This window comes from Heterodontus francisci, chromosome 13, assembly GCF_036365525.1.
Source record: "Heterodontus francisci isolate sHetFra1 chromosome 13, sHetFra1.hap1, whole genome shotgun sequence".
Classification (NCBI taxonomy): Eukaryota; Metazoa; Chordata; class Chondrichthyes; order Heterodontiformes; family Heterodontidae; genus Heterodontus; species Heterodontus francisci.
Genome location: NC_090383.1, coordinates 95,092,436 through 95,116,354, shown reverse-complemented (window position 1 = coordinate 95,116,354; position 23,919 = coordinate 95,092,436). Strand labels below are relative to the sequence as shown.

Here is a 23,919-nt window from a genome sequence, read left to right as displayed (position 1 = left end):
GTTTAGAAAGTGCTGTTGAAGGGGCCTTGGTGAGTTGCTGCATGCATCATGTAGATGGTACTCACTGATGCCACTATGCACCAGTGGTGGAGGAAGTATATGTTTAAAGTGGTGGATGAGAAATAGTCAATTGGTCTTTCCAAACCGGAATTATCGTCCTGGAGTAGGGCAACGCCTACTCTAACATCTATGGCGTCAATAGCCATTTTAAAAGGTTTGTTGAAATTCAGGTCTGCCAATACTGGGTGTTAGTTAGAATTACCTTCAACTTTTCGAAGGCTAGCTGGCACGGCTCTGACCTCACCCCTTTTGCACTTTTATTTAGCAGGTCTGTCAGGGGAGCAGCGAAGGTCCTAAATTGGGAACAAATTTGTGGTAGAACATGCACATTCCTAGGAAGCGTATGATTTCCTTCTTGTTTTTTGGAATGGGGAAATCCACTTTTGCTGTCCTTGGCAACACTCGACCTTGGCCCACAATGTGGCCTAAATAGGTGACTTTAGCTTTGGTAAAGTTACTTTTTGCCAAGTTGGCTACTGGGTGAGTATTCTGTAGGCTTTTGAAGTGTACCTGTAAATGATTTAACTGGTCTTCCCACATGTTTCTGAAAACTAGCAGCTCGTTGAGGTAAACAACGCAGTTATTTAGACCAGCTACCATTTGATTCATTAACCTTTGGAATGTTGCTGGGGCATTTTTCAGACTGAAGGCCATTACTTTGCACTGAAATAAGCCATCGGAAGAGACAAAGACGGAGATGTCCTTTGCCTGCTGGGTCATTGGTACTTGCCAGTATCCTTTCAATAAGTCTATTTTGCTGATGTAGGTGGAATTTCCTACCTGGTCTATGCAGTCTTCGATAGGGGGGATTGGATATGAATCTGTTTTTCAAACTACATTGACCTTGCAGTAATCAATACAGAACCTGGTTGAACCATCAGGTTTGGGAACTGATACAATAGCAGAGCTCCAGCTACTCTGACTGGGTTTGATTAAGTCATTTTCCAGCTTGTACTGGATTTCCTGGTGGACCTGAGCTAGCTTATTTGCATTCAGTCTACAGGGATTTTGTTTTATTGGTGGGGTCTCTCCTATGTATGTACTGTTAAAGGTGTGCTACCTGGTTTGTCCCTGCAGACTTCCTTGAATGCCCTTAATAAAGTGATTAGGCTCTGTCTCTGCTGTTCAGAGAGAGTCCAGCATTGTGTCTAATCCTGTTAAAATTTTTGGTGTCTTCCAATTTAGCGGTGGGGGTGCAATTTTAGAGTTTTCAGGGTTCTCGGCCTCATCCAGTTCATCCCACTACTGCTCTCTTCCTCTATCACTTTTACTGACTAGCATACACTTACTGATGTGTCCAGTTCCCGGCTGTAGTATTTTTTCAGCAAGTTAATACGACAGAGTCTTTGTTTTTTCCATCTGTCAGGGGTGTTAATTAGGTAGTTTACCTCACTCATCTTTTTCCCTATACAAAATGGGCCACTAAACCTGGACTTTAAAGGTTTGCCCTGCAGGGATAGCAGTACCAGAACTCAGACCTTAGTTTAAACTCATGGACTGCAGCTTTCTTATCTGCCTGCCATTTCATCTTTTCCTGAGAGGTTATGAGGTGTTCCTTTGCTACCACACAGGCCTGGGAAAGTCTCTGCCCGAAGGTGATCACATAGTTTATTATCAAGGTTTCCTCTTTCTGATCTAGGAACTTTTCCTTGCTCTATTTTAAGGGGACTCTCACCTCATATCTATTTATTTATTTATTTAGAGATACAGCACTGAAACAGGCCCTTCGGCCCACCGAGTCTGTGCCGACCAACAACCACCCATTTATACTAACCCTACAGTAATCCCATATTCCCTATCACCTCCCTACACGAGGGGCAATTTACAACGGCAAATTTACCTATCACCTGCAAGTCTTTGGATGTGGGAGGAAACCGGAGCACCCGGCGAAAACCCACGCAGACACAGGGAGAACTTGCAAACTCCGCACAGGCAGTACCCAGAATCGAACCCGGGTCCCTGGAGCTGTGAGGCTGCGGTGCTAACCACTGCGCCACTGTGATCTGAAAATCAATTCAAAGGAAGTAAAGCCTGTAAATTCATTGGGGGAATACCTGGTAGCAAATAGCAAGAAAATTACTCCTTTGTCCCAGTCGTAGGGGTATTCACTGCAATATGCTCGGAGCATAGATTTTAGGATCTGATGGTACTGTTCCAGAGCCCCTTGTGATTGGGGGTGATGCACTGAGGATTTCAGCTGTTCGATACTGAGGCTTTGTATGACCTCCTGGAACATTGGGGACAGGAAATGAGTTCCCTGATTGGACTGTATTTCTCCAGCTAGTCTGTATCTGGTGAAGAACTGGGTTAACTGTTTGATTACAGCTTTGGTCATAATTTTCCTCAAGGGTGCAGCTTCTGGGAATCTGATGGCCATATCCATGATAGTTAACAGGTACTTATTACCTCCCTTGGTTTTGGGTAGGGGGGTCCCAGGCAATCAATTAGAACTCTATGGAAAGGTTCTCTGAAAGCAGGAATGGGGATTAGTGGCACAGATTTAATGGTAGGTTGGGGTTTCCCAATAATCTGGCACATATGGCAGGTCTGGCAGAATTTAACCACATCCTTGTGGAGTTGTGGCCAGTAAAGCTGTCGGCTAATTCCAGCTTGGGTCTTTTGGATACCCACATGCCCAGCCATAAGGATTTCATTGGCAATTCTCAGAATCTCTCTGTGATATTTAGGGGGGACCACAATTTGGTGAACTACTGTCCACTCCTCCTCTGCAGGTCACTGTGAGTTCTCCATTTCCTCGTTAAAATTTAATTTTTAATAGAGTAATACTCAGGCACCTTCTCTGCATTTGCGTTGGAATAAGCTGTCTGTGCTATCTTTTTTGAATCAGGGTCTGCTTTTTCTTCTCTTCTCTTCCTCGACTTCTCTGTCTTCATCTCTGGGGATAGGCTGTCTATTAATATTCATTATAAACCCACCGACTCCCACAGCTACCTCAACTACACTTCTTCACACCCAGCCTCCTGTAAGGACTCCATTCCATTCTCCCAGTTTCTCCGTCTCATACTCATCTGCTCTGATGATGCTACCTTTCACGACAGTGCTTCTGATATGTCTTCTTTTTTCCTCAACCGAAGATTCCCCCCCACTGTGGTTGACAGGGCCCTCAACCGTGTACGGCCCAGTTCCCGCACCTCCACCCTCACTCCTTCCCCTCCCTCCCAGAACCGCGACAGGGTTCCCCTTGTCTGCACTTTCCATCCCACCAGCCTCCACATCCAAAAGATCATCCTCCGCCATTTCTGCCACATCCAGCGTGATGCCTCGACCAAAGGCATCTTCCCCTCCCTCTCCTTGTCAGCATTCCGAAGGGATTGGTCCCTCCACGAAACCCTTGTCTACTCCTCCATTACCCCCACCACCTCATCCCCTTCCCACGGCACCTTCCCTTGCAATCGCAGGAGGTGTAATACCTGCCTATTTACCTCCTCTCTCCTCTCTATCCAAGGCCCCAAACACTCCTTTCAGGTGAAGCAGCAATTTACTTGTATTTCTTTCAATGTAGTATACTGTATTTGCTGCTCACAATGTGGTCTCCTCTACATTGGGGAGACCAAATACAGATTGGGTGACCGCTTTGCAGAACACCTCTGCTCAGTCCGTAAGCATGACCCCGAGCTTCCGGTTGCTGGCCATTTCAACACCGCCCCCCACCCCCCCTGCTCTCATGCTCACATCTCTGTCCTGGGATTGCTGCAGTGTTCCAGTGAACATCAATGCAAGCTCAAGGAACAACATCTCATTTATGTTTAGTTATTTTTTCTTTTTTCTTTGGTTATTTTATTTTTTTTTTTAGTTTGGTTAGTTTATTTCTACTGTGCCTACCCACTGTTGCTGTTTTTTTAAAAAAAAAATTATATTTGTGCTTGGAGTGCTTTCTGCTTTACAGACAATTCACACCTTCTCTGTACTAACGCTTTGTCTTTCAGCACACCATGAACATACCGTTTGCCTTTGTTCCATGACCTTCTGGTCAGTTATTCTCTGTGACCTTGTCCTATCAACACCTCTTTTGTTATCCCTTGCCTCCACCCCCCCCCCCCCCCCCCCCCCCGCTTTACTTGCTTAAAACCTTTTACATTTCTAATATCTGCCAGTTCTGAAGAAGGGTCACTGACCTGAAACGTTAATTCTGCTTCTCTCTCCACAGATGCTGCCAGACCTGCTGAGTATTTCCAGCATTTCTTGTTTTTATTTCTGCTTTTTGGAGAGTCTGTCATATACTCCCCTAAGTCTCCGAAAAAAGTTTCAGCCAGCCAGACCTCTGAGTCATCCGGCTGATTTTCTGGTTCAGCTCTCAATGGGGATCTTGCATGGCCATGGCTCTTGATACTGCTCAGGCAGGAAAGATTACAGAGGCTTCCTCCTGTATTTGCTCTATCTCCTTGGCCTCATTTGGGTGGTATAATATCACTAGGGCTGCAACCACCTTACCTCCAGCCAAATCATTGCCGAGTAGCAAGCCTATGCTGGCCACAGGTGGACTAGGGACAATTCCTACAGTGACTGTCCCAGAAACAAAGTTGCACTGCAAGTGGACCAGATACAGTGGTACTGACATGTATCCTCCTTCAATTCCTTTTACCAGGACCTTTGCTTTTAGTGAGCTGTCTGGTGGGAAGGTCATTCCTTTAGCCAGCAGAAGGAACAATGGGGTTTACTTGCCTCGCTAAAGGGGTATGGAGACACTGTTCCTCTTAAAACAAAATCCTGATAGCTTCAGGAATTTTCTCTATTTTCCCATACCAATGGCAGTATCCATTTGGAGTTCTTTACATGGTTAGGGCCACAATCAGGTCTGCCAGGGTATCCTTTTCTTTGTTAACCTTGTGCACCCCTACAAGATTAATGGGCTTCCCCTTTAACTTCCAGCAGTCTGCTTTGACATACCCTATTTTACTGCAATGGGATCACACAGGTCTGTGATATACTTTCCTGCCCTCTGCATTTTCTTTCCTTACTGGTGGAGGGCTTCTTGTGTGCTCACTTTTTGTTTCCCTGTCACTAACACTCCATCTTTTATCACATTTCCACTTTCTGCCCCTTCTGAACCTCTGGGAATTATCCTGAGTGAAGGGTTTATGTGTGAGTTCAAAGTCATCTGCCATGGTGGCAGCTTCTGTCCCCCTGTGAATTCTTTGTTCTTCTATGTGAGTTCTTATACTACTCGGGATGCTATTCTTAAACTCTTCCAGCAACGATACTTCTCTGAAATTTTCATATGAGGGCTCCAGCTTGAGAGAAAATATCCAGTGATCAAAGGCCATATGTTTGATTCTTTCAAATTCAATGTTAGTCTGTGTGGGTCTTTTCCAGGTGTGTCGGAATCTCTGTCTATATGCTTCCAGTACCAGCATATGCATTTAGAATTGCAGTTTTAGTTTGTTCATAATAAGAGGAACTTTCTTGTGATAATAAGGAAAAACTTCACGAGCCTACCCAAGAACTCGCCTTGTAAGAGGAAAGTCCAGAATTCTTTTGGTCATTTTAGCCTGGTAGCTATTTTCTCAAAGAGGTAAAATATGACTCAACTTCCTCTTCATTAAATTTTGACATGAGTCTTGAGTGTCTCAGCACATCAAAGTTTTGCTCTGAATTGGAGATAAGGGTTGAGTTACTAGCAGCATTTTCATTTTGGGTTTGCAGTCTCTGTAACTCAAACCTGCTCGCTATTTCCTCTCTTTGTATCTCTCCTCTTTTTCCTTTCTAAACACCATCTCTTCCCTTTTCAACTTCACCTCCCTTTCCTCTTTTTCCTTTTGAAACTCAATTTCTTCCTGTTTCATCTGTAACTGGATTCGAGCTAGAATTATTTTTTTCAGACTCTGATTCGAGGCTTTCTTCTTCTAGTTCAGGGGTAAGTTTAAAATGGTTGGCTAGACTTTTCACCAGTTCAGGTTTCTTTGCTTTTTGTCTCAAAGTGATTCCCACCTCGATAGCTAAGCTTTTTAAATCTTCAACACTAATTTGTTTAATTTGTCATGGGATATCTCTCCCTGCTCCACAAACTCCTTAGCATTAAATGTGGCCATCTCTTTTGTTTCTAGCACCATAGAAAGATTAGATTAGATTAGAACATTGCAGCACAGTACAGGCCCTTCGGCCCTCGATGTTGCGCCGACCTGTGAAACCATCTGACCTACACTATTCCATTTTCATCCATATGTCTATCCAATGACCATTTAAATGCCCTTAAAGTTGGCGAGTCTACTACTGTTGCAGGCAGGGCGTTCCACGCCCCTACTACTCTCTGAGTAAAGAAACTACCTCTGACATCTGTCCTATATCTATCACCCCTCAACTTAAAGCTATGTCCCCTCGTGTTTGCTATCACCATCCGAGGAAAAAGACTCTCACTATCCACCCTATCTAACCCTCTGATTATCTTATATGTCTCTATTAAGTCACCTCTCCTCCTCCTTCTCTCCAACGAAAACAACCTCAAGTCCCTCAGCCTTTCCTCGTAAGACCTTCCCTCCATACCAGGCAACATCCTAGTAAATCTCCTCTGCACCTTTTCCAAAGCTTCCACATCCTTCCTATAATGTGGTGACCAGAACTGCACGCAATACTCCAGGTGCGGCCTCACCAGAGTTTTGTACAGCTGCAGCATGACCTCGTGGCTCCGAAACTCGATCCCCCTACTAATAAAAGCTAACACACCATATGCCTTCTTAACAGCCCTATTAACCTGGGTAGCAACTTTCAGGGATTTATGTACCTGGACACCAAGATCTCTCTGTTCATCTACACTACCAAGAATCTTCCCATTAGCCCAGTACTCTGCATTCCTGTTACTCCTTCCAAAGTGAATCACCTCACACTTTTCCGCATTAAACTCCATTTGCCATCTCTCAGCCCAGCTCTGCAGCCTATCTATGTCCCTCTGTACCCTACAACATCCTTCGGCACTATCCACAACTCCATCGAACTTCGTGTCATCCACAAATTTACTAACCCACCCTTCTACACCCTCTTCCAGGTCATTTATAAAAATGACAAACAGCAGTGGCCCCAAAACAGATCCTTGCGGTACACCACTAGTAACTAAACTCCAGGATGAACATTTGCCATCAACCACCACCCTCTGTCTTCTTTCAGCTAGCCAATTTCTGATCCAAAGCTCTAAATCACCTTCAACCCCATACTTCCGTATTTTCTGCAATAGCCTACCGTGGGGAACCTTATCAAACACCTTACTGAAATCCATATACACCACATCCACTGCTTTACCCTCATCCATCTGTTTGGTCACCTTCTCGAAAAACTCAGTAAGGTTTGTGAGGCACGACCCACCTTTCACAAAACCGTGCTGACTATCGCAAATGAACTTATTCTTTTCAAGATGATTATAAATCCTGTCTCTTATAACCTTTTCCAACATTTTACCCACAACCGAAGTAAGGCTCACAGGTCTATAATTACCAGGGCTGTCTCTACTCCCCTTCTTGAACAAGGGGACAACATTTGCTATCCTCCAGTCTTACGGCACTATTCCTGTCGACAATGACGACATAAAGATCAAGGACAAAGGCTCTGCAATCTCCTCCCTGGCTTCCCAGAGAATCCTAGGATAAATCCCATCTGGCCCAGGGGACCTATCTATTTTCACACTTTCCAAAATTGCTAACACCTCCTCCTTGTGAACCTCAATCCCATCTAGCCTAGTAATCTGAATCTCAGTATTCTCCTCGACAACATTTTCTTTCTCTACTGTAAATACTGACGAAAAATATTCATTTAACGCTTCCCCTATCTCCTCTGGTTCCACACATAACTTCCCACTACTATCCTTGATTGGCCCTAATCTAACTCTAGTCATTCTTTTATTCCTGATATAGCTATAGAAAGCCTTAGGGTTTTCCTTGATCCTATCCGCCAATGACTTCTCGTGTCCTCTCCTTGCTCTTCTTAGCTCTCCCTTTAGATCCTTCCTGGCTAGCTTGTAACTCTCAAGCGCCCTAACTGAGCCTTCACGTCTCATCCTAACATAAGCCTTCTTCTTCCTCTTGACAAGCGCTCCAACCTCTTTCGTAAACCACGGCTCCCTCGCTCGACAACTTCCTCCCTGCCTGACAGGTACATACTTATCAAGGACACGCAGTAGCTGCTCCTTGAATAAGCTCCACATTTCGATTGTGCCCTTCCCCTGCAGTTTCCTTCCCCATCCTACGCATCCTAAATCTTGCCTAATCGCATCATAATTTCCTTTCCCCCAGCTATAATTCTTGCCCTGCGGTATATACCTGTCCCTGCCCATCGCTAAGGTAAACCTAACCGAATTGTGATCACTATCACCAAAGTGCTCATCTACATCTAAATCTAACACCTGGCCGGGTTCATTACCCAGTACCAAATCCAATGTGGCATCGCCCCTGGTTGACCTGTCTACATACTGTGTCAGAAAACCCTCCTGCACACACTGGACAAAAACTGACCCATCTAAAGTACTTGAACTATAGTATTTCCAGTCAATATTGGGAAAGTTAAAATCCGCCATAACAACTACCCTGTTACTCTTGCTCCTGTCGAGAATTATCTTCGCTATCCTTTCCTCTACATCTCTGGAACTATTCGGAGGTCTATAGAAGACTCCCAACAGGGTGACCTCTCCTCTCCTGTTTCTAACCTCGGCCCATACTACCTCAGTAGACGAGCCCTCAAACGTCCTTTCTGCCGCAGTAATACTCTCCTTGATTAACAATGCCACACCCCCTCCTCTTTTACCATCTTCTCTGTTCTTACTGAAACATCTAAATCCCGGAACCTGCAACATCCATTCCTGCCCCTGCTCTACCCATGTCTCCGAAATGGCCACTACATCGAGATCCCAGGTACCAACCCATGCTGCAAGCTCACCCACCTTATTCCGGATGCTCCTGGCGTTGAAGTAGACACACTTTAAACCAAGTTCTTGCTTGCCAGTGCCCTCTTGCATCCTTGTAACCTTATCCCTGACCTCACTACTCTCAACATCCTGTACACTGGAACTACAATTTAGGTTCCCATTCCCCTGCTGAATTAGTTTAAACCCCCCCGAAGAGCACTAGCAAATCTCCCCCCCCAGCAGAAGAATACAAAAAAACCTGTTTGTTTATTTTGCCACAATTTTAGAGGTCAACTTTCTAAATGGTTCAGATCCTGGCTTTGAGCCCCCAATTTGTTATGGCCACGTGATGTAAGTGGGTGGTTTTCAATGTTCAACTCCCCATCTGACTGCAGCAAGTGTATTTGTATTAGAGTTTAGTCCCTTTGTGTTTTATTTTTCAAATAACCAGACAGTGACAGGTTTTCTTGTAGATTTTAACAATGGAAAGTCAATTGTTTATTGATAAATACACCATATCCTGAAATTGTCACAATTTTGCATTCACTCACACACACATACAAGAAACAGATAGCGAAGGGAAAGAGGAAGGTGGTTTTTGGAGGAGGAGAAGGGTTACGATAAACCTGGTGAATTATCGTGAGACTCAATTTCTAGATGGTTGCAGTCCTGAAATGATTGTAGATTTCTCTCTTGATTGAAGGTTCTGTTGAAGATGATGGGTCATGTCCAGCTCTTTCTGCTGTATAGTGTAGATTTTTCAGCAGGCCATGTGCTTTCTGGCTTGCTGGAATGCCAGCTATTACAAGTAGCTTCACCTTCTGGGTCAGTCTCTTGATCTGGTTGTCTTTGTTTTAAGGTAAAACTGTGTCACCTCTCACCTTCTGTTAAGAGACACTCTGGTTTCTTTCCCATGGTGATCACACAATGGCCCAGGATGTGGCTACTTCACACCTCCTTTGTTTTATAAGAGGACATTCAATTTTAATTTGCAGAATTTGCACTGGGGTGGCACAGTGGCGCAGTGGTTAGCACTGCAGCCTCACAGCTCCAGCGACCCGGGTTCAATTCTGGGTACTGCCTGTGTGGAGTTTACAAGTTCTCCCTGTGTCTGCGTGGGTTTTCTCCGGGTGCTCCGGTTTCCTCCCACAAGCCAAAAGACTTGCAGGTTGGTAGGTAAATTGGCCATTATAAATTGCCCCTAGTATAGGTAGGTGGTAGGGAAATATAGGGACAGGTGGGGATGTGGTAGGGAACATGGGATTAGTGTAGGATTAGTATAAATGGGTGGTTGACGGTTGGCACAGACTCGGTGGGCTGAAGGGCCTGTTTCAGTGCTGTATCTCTAAACTAATTCTGTAATGTTTTTAGGATAGTTTTAAGATGGGTTTGATTGACACATTTTGATTTGAAAATTTGTCCTTTTTCTTTGTCAGACTGTTTGGATACACAAAAGGCTAATTCCCTTTTTCTTTGCTGGCCATTTTGGACCATTGTTCACTTTTTAAAATAAAGGTTCTTCTTTTTTTTTTAAAGTAAATTTTTTCATAACTCTTCAGAGTTAGTCCATGAATGTAGTATCATTGTGCTTCCAATGTGCATGGCACATGTTACAGCTTCCTTTGGTCCTCAGAATTATTTCCCTATTTTAGTATCTTCTGCAAATTAAACAACACTCCATCTAGCCCTATATTTTAAAAAAATGATGTACACAGTGAATAGAAAATGTCACTATCTGTTGCCAGCTCTGATAAACTGTCTTTAACTCCTACTCTCTTTCCTCCATCCTAATCAGCTACCTGCTCATCTCTCAGGAAAGACATCATCTTGTGAGGCCCTATGCACAGAAATGCCTATCTCCTTCCAAGATTGCTGCGCATAGTGGGGTTCTATTTAACCCTCAAAATGGACGTCCAGACGTTGCACATTCAGAGCTTCCTTTTTGAAGGAAGCAGTTCTTTGCACTTTGCTCTGGCTGCAGAACCATTCTATTCACTGAAGTGAACCACATGCCTGCATCCAAATAAATGGGATCTGTTGCATTCCACACGCCCTACAAGTGTGCTGGCATCGTGTTCCCTGTGATTGTGGAAAATGCACAAGAGATTGTGCATTATGCAAATGAAAATCCCACTGTTAGAGCAACAAGATGTCAGGGCCATTTTCCTTGGGATTGGAGAATCAGTCTTATATAAATACAAGTGTCATAATTTTATAATGTTTTGTAATTACAATCTTGATTCTGCATCAATAGTAAAAACAAAAAAGATACATTCAAATATTTTTTATCTGTTGCTACCAGGCATTAAAGAAAAACTGGATTACTTTGTGGATTTAAACATCAACGCTATCTGGTTAAGTCCAGTGTACAAGTCTCCAATGAAAGATTTTGGGTATGATGTGGAAGATTTTGAAGACATCGATCCAATATTTGGAACTATGCAAGAGTTTGACAATCTCTTAGAAGCTGCACATGATAGAGGTGGGAGTGGATTGAAAGAATTCCAGTTGACTTTTAGGCTGCCATTATATGACAATCTCAGTTTGACTGGTTGTTGTAGAATACAAAACATACAGTTGACAAGATTCCTGTTGTCTGACTGCAAATTGCACTCCACCTGCCAGGAGACAGCTTTGGTCATGTGTACTTGTGTGTGTGTGTCTGTGTGTGTATGTTGAATTTCACTCCCTTATGGTAAATTTTTAATGTCTTGAAAGTATGGATGGGTGCGCTCGCTTTCTCAAAACATTTCAAACCACAGTAAATTTATAAAGTCCATTGGACGAGTTGAATTTTTACAAAATCTGCTTGATGATACCACAACCTGTTAGCTCATTTTCCTCAAAGAATCTTATACTGTTGTGTTTCAGAGTCAGATTACAAATCAGTTCCAGAACAATTGTGCTGCTTTCACCCTGTGAGCCACACCAACCACTGTGGATGAATATGAAAGTAGCTATATAGCTGCACCCTTAAATAATTATTCACCAATATTAAATCAAAGAGATTCACTCACTGACCAAGCAGGATTGATAGTCATAGAGATATTTATAAACACTGCATGATTAATTTTTTCAGGGAAGGTCAGGAAAGGAAAAGTAGGAATTAACAATGGGGGATGGGAGTGGAGGGTTGATCTTGACTTTGTGCAATAGTGTAAAACATGTGATAGTGAGTCATCTGCCCATTTTAGATCATTCTGATTTTCATCTACATTGAAGTCATTGGAAACAAAAATCAGGAGAGATGCAAACTGGACTGCTGACTCACTATCACACAAAGTCAAGATGGGAGCGAAGTCCATGAAGCATGAACTGCATGCAATTAAAACTATAAATGTACCAAGTTAGAGAAGTACTTACCATTGTTTCCTTTTATCATCAACTAAAGTAAAGTAGACCCATTATTAAAAAGTTTAAAACCGAAGCTGGGAACATTATTGACACTCCAATTTAATGTAATTCAAACCAGTCACGAACAAATTAATGTATTTTAAATTATGCATCAATTTAGCAGGTACCAGTCTCAGATATACACTTACTTTGGTTCATTTGCTATTTTCCTTCACTACATCATTGTTTTAAAGAAATATTTAATTAGAGAATAGTTGATGCATTTTGGTGGGTTCTTTGTAGATTAAAGTGCATCATTGTGTAGTCATGGAGAATAATGCAGTATTGCCACAAAGGTTAGTTAGGATCTGTTGACAGGCAGTGACCAATTGCAAACAGCGGAAGGAATGTTCGGAAATTCGAGCATCCCATTCACTCACCTCACCAAGCACCACCTGCCCCACCTGTGGCAGAGTGTGCAGATCCAGATTTGGACTATTCAGTCAACTAAGGACCCACAAACCTGGAGTGGAAGAAAGTCATCCTCATTCCCAAGAGACTGCCTAAGATTGAAGAGATTGGAGTTAGGATATTAGTCTCATTACACAATACAGAAGATAAAAATCAAACACAAGTCTGTGCTGTAATATTGTGCCAGTACACTTCACGTGTAATACTCTCACTGGGATAATATCAGGTAGGAAAAGATATACCCATGAGGGAAGTCTTGAGACTACCTCTACTGTAGCAGAAAAGCCTAAGATTTAATAGAGGTTTTTAAAATTATGAAGGACGTTCATATAGTAAATAGGGAAAGGCCATATCCTCTGGATAGCGAGTCAGTGATGAGTTGTCATCTATTTAAAATTGTCAGTCAAATGAAGAGAAAGGCCAGGAGAAATTTCTTTGCACAGTGTTGTTGGAACATGAAAAGTTTTGCCATTGGGAATGTTTGAGGTAGAAAACAATGCACCTTTTCAGCGAAAGAATAAATGTTTGACACAGAAAAAGATATAGGATTATGGGGAGTGAGCAGGGTAGTAGGATTAGTTTTATTTTGCTGTAGCAAAGATCCGGCACAATCACAATGATCCAAATGTAGTCCTTCGATGCTGCATAGCTCAAAATACTATCTACAGATACAGCCCATGTTTAGAAGGAGGACATTTCTAAATAAACTGTAGTGCTGGGTGCTTTCCACTGTTCAAGTGAATGTAGCATTCAATTAGTGGATATAACATTCTATGAAAGCCAGCTATTAAACTTTTGTAAGAGTTTAATGCCAATGGCAAATGTGTATACATAGAGGACTATTTAATCAGCATCCAATGTAAGAACAAAAACAAGAAATGCTGGAATCACTCAGCAGGTCTGGCAGCATCTGTGGAAAGAGAAGCAGAGTTAACGTTTCGGGTCAGTGACCCTTCTTCGGAACCCGAAACGTTAACTCTGCTTCTCTTTCCACAGATGCTGCCAGACCTGCTGAGTGATTCCAGCATTTCTTGTTTTTGTTTCAGATTTCCAGCATCCGCAGTATTTTGCTTTTATCCAATGTAAGAATGCAGTCCTCCTCCCTTCACATCAGCTGCTCCGGGCTGTAAAGGCAGGAGAATCATCCAATAGACGTTAAAAGTCCTGGTTCTAAGCCAAAGTGCTTTTCTTGCATTACAGGTTTTAACACAATTCTTGGTGAATAATTATGAAAATGTGTAACTTGATTTACTTTTGAAGGATTTAACTTTACTGAAATGATTTTCATATACTTTTTAAAAGGTTTGAAACTGATAATGGATTTCATTCCAAACCACACTAGTAACAAACACCGTTGGTTTCAACTGAGCCAGAACCGAACAGGAAAATACACTGATTACTACATCTGGGTGGACTGTAAACATGAGATGAACAAAACTACTAGCCCCAACAACTGGGTAATAATGTCAAACCTATTTTTAAAATGTATTTATTTATACTTTCTGACTCTATAATAACAAAAGCATATTAAGATTTTCTTTATCTTTATTGCCTATTTTCTTCCATCCCATCCTTTCCTGTAGGTGCTGACTCCTTTTTGAAATATATAACAAATATATTGTTTACCTTTTGGTATCCAGCCCAAATGGCTCTATGCATGTGTGGACTTTGATAATGAATATCAGCAGTCATTTTGACCATAGAAGGAGCACCACAAGTGAACCTAATCCTGTCCTCATCTGATATCATACATGTATGTTTCCAGTGAAGGTTTTTGGATAATGGCCAGGAGCTGATTTTCCCCTTCCTAACTGAGGGGCATTCAGGCCCAAGTAAGATCAACTAACTAAGTAAGACAAGATCTTCCTGGTCAATATGGATCAGATAATTGGTTAACTAGTCAGCCTGACAATATTTTCTAACCAAACCCCAAATTCCAAATTTTGGTACTGTTGAGACAAAGTATCTTGGAAAATAGGCCCAGATTTTCTGATTTTAATGCTGATGGCAACCCAATCATTTAATGATTTACCATTAGCGTTACTTTTAGAAAATCTTTAAAAAAATAATCGTACTTTGAATGGGGGAAGGCTGGTAATGTGGAAGAGAAAAGGGATTTGGAGGTTCAGATTCACAATACATCAAAAAGCAGCATCTCAAGTGGATATGTCCATAAAGGAACTAATCGATTACTGGATTTTCAGGCAAGAGGTATAGAATATCAAAGTTGAGATGTAGTGATGAATTTATATAAAACCTTAGTAAGACCATGGTTGGAGTACTGAGAGGAGATTTAAACTCCATAAAGCAGGAAGAATATTGAGACAATATAAAGAGTATACCATTGATTCATTTGGATGCTGCCCACTACAAAGGAATACAAATACAAAGAAAGGTTGGAAACACTGGGGTTGTTTTTATAAGAGCAGAAGAGTTTAAAGGGTGATTTGATATAAGTGTTTAAAATAATGAAGGGATCGGATAATCGGGATAGAATGAGGGGTCATAGAAGTAAGTTTAAATGTGGCAGCACAGTGGTATACAGTTGGGAGGGGGTTGCTCTGGGAATCCTCAACATTGACTCCAGACCCCATGAAGTTTCATGGCACCTGGTCAAACATGGGCAAGGAGACCTCCTGCTGATTACCACCTACCACCCTTCCTCAGCTGTTGCATAAGTACTCTTCCATGTTGAACATCATTTGGAAGAAGCACTGAGGGTGGCAAGGGCACAGAAAGTATTCTGGGTGGGAGACTTCAATGTCCATCACCAAGAATGGTTCAGTAGCATTACTACTAACCAAGTTGGCTGAGTCCTGAAGGGCATACCTGTCAGACTAGGTCTGCGGCAGGGGTGAGGGAAACAAGAGGGATAAATCTACTAGATCTTGTCCTCACCAATCTACCTGTTGCAGGTGCATCTGTCCATGCCAGTATTGGCAGAAGTGACCATCGCAAAATCCTTGTGAAAACAAAGTCCTGTCTTCACACCGAGGATACCCTCAATCGTGCTATATGGCACTACCACCATGCTAAATGGGATAGATCTGGCAGCTCAAAACTGGGCATCCATGAGGCACTGTGGACCATCAACGGCAGCAGGATTGTATTCAACCACAATCTCTAACCTCATGACCCGGCAGATCCCTCACTCTACCATTACCATCAAGCCAAGGCATCAACACTGGTTCAATAAAGAGTGCAGGAGAGTATACCAGGAGCAGTACCAGGCATATCTAAAAATAAGGTGTCAACCTGGTGAAGCTACAACTCAGGAATACTTGTGTGGCAAACAACAGAAGCAGCATGCAATAGACAGAGCTAAGCGATCCCACAACCAACTGATCAGATCTAAGCTCTGCAGTCCTGCCACATCCAGTCGTGAATGGCGGTGGACAATTAAACAACTAACCTGAGGAGGATGCTCCACAAATATCCCCATCCTTAACGATGGAGGAGCCCAGAACATCAGCGCAAAAGAAAACGTTGAAGCATTTGTGACCATCTTTAGCCAGTAGTTCCATCTTGGCCTCCTCCTGAGCATCACAGATGCCAGTCTTCAGCCAATTTGATTCACTCCACGTGATGTCAAGAAACAGCTGAAGGTACTGGATACTGTAAAGGCTATGGGCTCTTATAACATTTCGGCAATAATACTGAAGACGTGCTGCAGAGCTAACCGTACTCCTAGCCAAGCTGTTTCAGTACAGCTGCAACACTGGCATTTACCTGACAATGTGGAAAGTTGCCCAGGTGTGTCCTGTCCACAAAAATCAGGACAAATCCAATCTGGCTAGTATCCACCCTATCAGTCTACTCTCAATCATCAGCAAAGTGATGGTGTCGTCAACAGTCTTATCAAGTGCCACTTATACAGCAATGACCTGCTGACTGATGCTCAGTTTGGGTTCTGCCAGGGCCACTTGCCTCCAGACCTCATCACACCCTTGGTCCAAACATAGGCAAAAGAATTGAGGTAAGAGTGACTGCCCTTGGCATTAAGGCAGTCTTTGACTGAATGTGGCATCAAGGAACCCTGGCAAAATTGAAGTCAATGGGAATCAGGCGAAAACTCTCTTCTGGTTGGTGTCATACCTAGCACAAAGGAAGATGGTTGTTGGAGGTCAATCATCTAATCCCTGGGACATTGCTGCAGGAGTTCCTCAGGGTAGTCTCCTAGGCCCAATCATCTTCAGCTGCCTCATCAATGACCTTCCCTACATCATAAGGTCAGAAGTGGGGATGTTCATGGATGATTGTACGATGTTCAGTGCCATTCGCAACTTCTCAGATACTGAAGTAGTCTGTGTCCATATGCAGCATGACTTGGACAACATTCAGGCTTGGGTTGGGAAGTGGCAAGTAACATTCGCACCACTCAAGTGCCAGGCAATGATCATCTCCAACAAGAGAGAATCTAACCATCTCCCCTTGACATTCAACGGCATTACCATCGCAGAATCCTCCACTATCAACATCCTGGGGGTTACCGTTGACCAGAAACTGAACTGGAGCAGTCACATAAATACTGCCTACAACAGCAGGTCAGAGGCTGGGAATCCTGTGGTGAGTAACCCATCGCCTGACTCCCCAGTGTGTACCATATACACGATGCACTGCAGCAACGCACCACGCCTCCTTCGACAGCACATTCCAAACACACAACCTCTTCCACCTAGAAGGATGAGGGCAGTAGATGCATGGGAACACCACCAAGCCACACAGCATTCTGACTTGGAAATAGAAGCATAGAAACCATAGAAAAGTTACGGCACAGAAAGGGGCCACAGCCTATTGTGTCTGCACAGGCTGAAAAAAACTAGCCACCCATTCTAATCCCACCTTTCAGCACCTGGTCTGTAACCTTGCAGGTTACAGCACTTCAGGTGCAGGTGCAGGTCCCTTTTAAATGAGTTGAGGGTTTCTGCCTCCACCACCGATCCGGGCAGCGAATTCCAGACATCCACCACCTTCTGGGTGAAAAACTTTTCCACCTTTCCCCTCCAATCCTTCTACCAATCACCTTAAATCTGTGCCCCCTGGTAATTGACCTCCCTACTAAGGGAAACAGGTCCTTCCTGTCTACTCTATCTAGGCCCCTCATAATTTTGTACACCTCAATTAAGTCACCCCCTCAGCCTCCTCTGTTCTAAGGAAAACAACCCTAGCCCATCCAATCTTTCCTCATAGCAACAATTTTCAAGCCCTGGCAACATGTATATAAATCTCCTCTGCACTCTCTCCAGAGCAATTATGTCCTTCCTGTAATCTGGTAACCAGAACTGTACACAGTACTCCAGCTGTGGCCTAACCAGCATTTTATACAGTTCCAGGATTACATCCCTGCTTTTGTATTCTGTGTCTTGGCAAATAAAGGAAAGCATTCCATATGCCTTCTTCACCACTTTATCAACCTGTCCTGCCACCTTCAGGGACTTGTGGATATGCACTCCAAGGTCTCTCACTTCCTCTACCCCTCTCAATATCCTCTTGTTTATTGTGTATTCCCTTGCTTTGTTTGCCCTCCTCAAATGCAATACCTCACACTTCTCCAGACTGAATTTCATTTGTCACTTTTCCGCCCACTCAACCAAACTATTGATACCATTCTGGAGTCAGCTATGCTCTTCACTATCAACTGCACGGCCAATTTTGTGTCATCTGCAAATTTCCCACTCATGCCTCCCACATTTAAGTCCAAATCATTAATATATACCACAAACAGAAAGGGACCCAACACTGAGCCCTGTGGAACGCCACTGGAAACCGCTTTCCAGCCGCAAAAACAACCCTTTGTTTCTTGCCACTGAGTCAATTTTAGATCCAACTCGCCACATTCCCCTGAATCCACATGACCAGTCTGCCATGTGGAACCTTGTCAAATGCCTTACTAAAATTGATGTAGACAACATTCACTGCACTACCCTCACCAGTCCTCCTTGTTACTTCCTCAAAAAATTCAATTAAGTTAGTAAGACACGACCTTCCCTTAACAAATCCAGGCTGACTATCCCCGATTAATCCGTGCCTTTCTAAGTGACAGTTTTTCCTATCCCTCAGAATTGATTCTAATAATTTGCCCACCACTGAGGTCAGACTGATCAGCCTATAATTATTTGGTCTATCCCTCGCACTCTTTTTTAACAATGGTACAACATTCACAGACCTCCAATCCTCTGGTACCTTGCCTGTATCTAGTGAAGATTTGAAAATGATCCTCAGAGCATCTGCTATTTTCTCCCTGGCTTCCTTTAACAGCCTGGGATACAATCCATCCAGCCCTGGTGATTTATACACTTTCAAGGATGTCAGACCCTCTAGTAATTCCTCTCTCATTATGTTAATCGTATCTAATATTTCACACTCCTCCTCTTTAACTACAATGTCTGCATCATCCCTCTCCTTTGTGAAGACAGACAAAGTACTCATTAAGATCTCTGCCCACATCTTCTGCATCCACATATAAGTTACCTTGTACATATCTGAAAGGTCCTACCCTTTCCTTAGTTATCCTCTTGCGCTTAATGTACTGATAAAACATCTTTGGGTTTTCCTTGATTTTACCTGCCAACATTTTTTCATGCACTCTCTTTGCTTTCCTAATTTCCTTTTTTACTTCACCCCTGCACTTCCTATACTCCTCAAGGCTTTCTAAATTATTACATTTTTTGTGACTGTCATAAGCCTTTTTTATGCTTTATTTTATCCTGTATGCTTCTAGATAACCAGGGGGCTCTAGATTTGGCAGTACCACCCTTTTTCTTTGTGGGGACATGTGTACACTGTGCCTGTAGAATCTCACTTTTGAATGCCTCCCACTGGTTTGCCACTGATGTATCTTCAAGTAGCTGTATCCAGTCCATTTTCGCCAGATCACCTGTCAGCTTTGTAAAATTTGCCTTTCCCTAATTTAGAACGTTTAGTCCTGTTCTATCTTAAAAAAACAGCTTACACTGTAAATTGTAAAATGGTACATGAACATAATTTCGCAGAATACAATAACAAAAGCCTAAAATTTAACAGATTGGGCATGTTTGTTGTTACTGTAATAACAACTAAAACATATATATTCAATATTTCCAGAGTAATTTGCATGTTAGAAAAATGTTTTTCTTAACAATAGACAATTGACAAAAAGTAATGAAAATAACAACTTATTTATTTTTCTATCCTTCATTCTTTCATTACCAATCTGGCTTATTTCTCTTTCTGTATGGGTATGTTCTTCCATTTCCATTAGTTTGACTCTGTTCTCCCAACATTTCAGACTGCATCAACTCTGAACTTGGGAATCTATATTTTTTAAAACTAAAACGGATTTCATTGAATCATTTATGATTATCAGGGACTGAACCTGGGAACTGTTTTGATTTCACTTTGAACTGTTAAAAGTCAGCTTTATTTTTGGAGTTGGAATTGTTGGAGATCAGAAGAACATCTAGGACACTGTTACCTCTCTTTGAAAAATCCCTGCTCTTGAAAAGCAAAAGCTTGTATGAAGTTGTACTCTTGCCTCCTGTATTTTGAAGAAACCCTGAATGGTTGCAGAAACCTTGCATCTTTAAAAAGGACTTTCATCGAATGTGTGAGTACTGAAACCTCTGTTGCTGCACACCTGCTGTAAGATCGATGTGAAGCTTTCTGCAGTTGAATTTCTTTGAACGCCGTCCCAAACAGACTATTCATCACCTTCGCCTGGAAAGATTCCTAGTGACAGCCAACCAATCGACTTTGGGACACCTCGCCAAAACAAAGGACATCCTTCCATATCTTTGCAGACTAAGTTTTTTTTATTCTTTCTATTTCTTTGTAACAGCTGTAAACAAAAATCCCTTTTTCCAGTTAACCAGTTTTTGGATGTATGTGTGTGTGCATGAGGGCTAGGATAATAATACGGGGTTTTAATATTTCAATTCATGTATATATTTATTTCATTATTGGTTCAGACTTGGTTTTATAATAAACAGATCATTTTGTTGTTTGTTAAAGAAACCAAGTTGGTGTGCTTTATTCTGGGGTCAAATAGAGTATCTAATTGGCTGTTTCGGTAAGTAGCGAAATTTATTGATATGTTGTGACCTGTGGAGAAGTGGGATTGAATTCATTTTTTATTTGTCCACCACCATTCATGACTGGATGTGGCAGGACTGCAGAGCTTAGATCTGATCCATTGGTTGTGGGATTGCTTTACCTTGTCTATCGCATGCTGCTTCTGCTGTTTGGCATGCAAATAGTCCTGTGTTGTAGCTTCACCAGGCTGACACCTCATTTTTAAGTATGCCTGGTGCTGCTCCTGGCATGCCCTCCTGCACTCTTTATTGAACCTTGGACTGTAGGAAGTTGGACTATAGGAGGTTTCTCATGCTGTTCCTTTGTCAGATTTCCTCTTTCAAGCAAATGATCTCCATGTTACTGGCGGAATCTCTCTCCGATCCTTATTAGATATGTGAATGCACCTAGTCTTTTTACAACAACTGCAAACACATACTTCTTATCACCTTGGTGTTTTTTCACCATAATCTTCTGACCAGCACTGAACTCTAATTTCATGCCTCAAGTATCATGGCTCATCTTCACTTTGTCTTGCTTTTCTCTTACTTTACTTTTGACATCAAGCGTAAGCAAACTAAACCTAGTCCTAGGAGCATGTTTAAACATTAACTCATAAGGTGAGCAACCTATTGTAGACTGTGGTGTTCTTCTGCAAGAGAACTGAGCCTATGTTGAAGAGAAACATGGAAATTACTGCCTGGTTTGTCACTTAGCAAATACTTATGTAAAGGCCTCTTCACAATTTGTACACTTCTTTCTGCAGCACCATTCGATTCTGAGTGATATGGTGGTATTAGAGTGTGTTTGATTCTATTCTTACAAAGAAATATTTCAAACTCCTCTGAGGTAAACTGTGGGCCATTACCAACACTTCTGGCAACCCATAAATTGCAAAACAATTGCTCAAAACCTCAATAATTTTGGTGCTTGTGGTATTGGGCATAGACTCAACATTTAACCACTTGCTACAGATATCGATCAAAACAAAATATTCTTTCCCTTCCACTTCAAAGAAATTGGCATGTACTTGTTCCCACAGTTTTCTTGTGTTTGACCATGGAATGAAAGGAAACTTGATTGGATCATTTCTCATTCTGAGATACACTTCACAACCTTTCACCAACTCTTCAATGTCTCTATATACCTTTGGATACTAAGAATAGCTTCTTGCTACTGCTTTCATACGGACTACCCCGTGTCCTCTTGATAAAGTTCCTCTAACAATCTCTCCCTAAATGTTGGCAGAATAATGACTCTCAAACCCCATTGGGGACAGCCTTGAAATAGACTCAGTTCATTTCTATGTGTAAAATACTCCTGCAATTTTTCATCCTTACACTGTTTAGACCAGTCATTCGTGATATAATTGAGTACTTTACTGAGCATCACCTCCTTGCAAGTTTCTTCAAAAATTTCTCTTGCAGACACTGGCATGTCATTTGTGCATGTAAAATAATTCACAGGTAACTTGTTGGCTAAAATTGAATCAGTCTTCAGTTATTCAATGCCAGATGTACTCTTACTGACACCTACAGTAAATAACTTGGCCGAATTTAAAATTATTTTCTTAAGCCAATTTTTTCCCATCAGGGAGACGTTGTTCCCTCCTACTACTACCAATGGAAAGTAATAAGATTGTAATCCACCCTAACACCAACTTCACCTAACAGTGAAATACTATTATTGGAATAACTAGTCAGTTTCACACCAGTTTTTCATAAGAAAATGTGACTTAGGGACTTCTTGTATTCTCCTTCTGAGACAGCTTCTGTTTAGAAATGCAACAAAGTTAATTGTTCACAGCCTCATTTTATTTCAGTGGAAGGAAATGTAAGCATTGCCCCATCCTTTTGGAATAAAACATTTTGTACAGTAATGGTGCATACTGAGTATTTTTGTATTGTGCACCTATAATCAGTTAGTAAACTGTGATGAAAAATAGAAGCTACATTGTTAATCAGGTTTTCAAGAATTTAACTTAACCAATAACTATTGAAAAGATTTAAGTATTTTTATAGGCGTATTTGACCTGGGTATATAGAGTTTTTCAAAGTTTTTTTTTTAAACCCACAACAGTATTGAAATCACCTTTGATAGTGGCAGGAATTCGTGATCTGGAAAATGAGTCTATAGTGCAGGTTCCCAACAAATTGTTGCCGAATACTGAACTATTCAATCAAAATGTAGACATTGACACTAGATGACTGACAAAGAAAATCAGATGTTAATTTGCATATTAGTACAGGATTTCAAATTGTGAACATTGTACATGGGGAGGGCAAATATTTCTAACTGTGAAGATAGGTGTGCTAAGATGTGTTGTCAAAAGATGGTGAGTCATGTGTGAACTTGTATCAAAATTTGAAGAGAAAATGGCTCCCTTTGTAGTTTCCAAAAATATATTGACAGTAAATCTCATCAGGAATTAGCATGTGTCTCATTCCTACAGGTTTTGTTGCCTTACATTAAACTTTTTTCCTTTTACTTGCATTACTTCCACAAATTTAACAATATCTTGATCTGGAAAATTATGTAATAAGCCATGTGAGGAACAGACAAAGTAGATCAGAAAGCTACTGTAATTCACTTAAAACAAAGGAGAAAACAAGGAGACATATTAATAGTAAAATGGTGATGAAAGGAGGAGTGGGGCTGATTAGAGACCTAAAAGGGGATTTACACATGGAGGCAGGGGGCATGGCTGAGGTATTAAATGAATACTTTACATCTGACTTTACCAAGCAAGAAAATGCCACACAGGTCATGGTGAAAGAGGAAATTCAGACACTTGAAGGGTTTAAATTTGCTGATGAGGTATAGGGTAGGCTAGCTGTACTTAAAGTTAAGAAGGCACTAGGACCGGATGACATGCATCCAAGGATACTGAAGTAAGTGAGAGTGGAAATTGCAGAGGCACTGGCCATAATTTTTCAGTCTTCCTTAGATTCAGGGGTGGTGCCAGAGGACTAGAGAATTGCAAATGTTACACGCTTGTTCAAAAAAAAAGTGTAAAGATAGCCCAGCAACTACAGGCCAGCCAGTTTAATCTTGGTGGTAATCTAGAAACGATAATTCTGAATAAAATTAATAGTTACTTGGGCAAATAGGGGATAGTTAGGGAAAGCCAGCATGGATTTGTGAAGGGCAAATAGTATTTG

At 41.8% G+C, this 23,919-nt stretch overlaps 1 protein-coding gene across 1 annotated transcript in view; it reads left to right on the top strand.

Annotated features, from left to right (window-relative positions):
• slc3a1 (solute carrier family 3 member 1) overlaps window positions 1-23,919 on the top strand; it is a 55,426-nt gene that overhangs the window by 2,870 nt on the left and 28,637 nt on the right. The window contains exons 2-3 of the mRNA XM_068045209.1: window positions 11,208-11,387; window positions 14,012-14,166. Of these exons, the coding sequence (XP_067901310.1) occupies window positions 11,208-11,387; window positions 14,012-14,166 (335 nt within the window). The remainder of the gene's footprint in view (window positions 1-11,207; window positions 11,388-14,011; window positions 14,167-23,919) is intronic.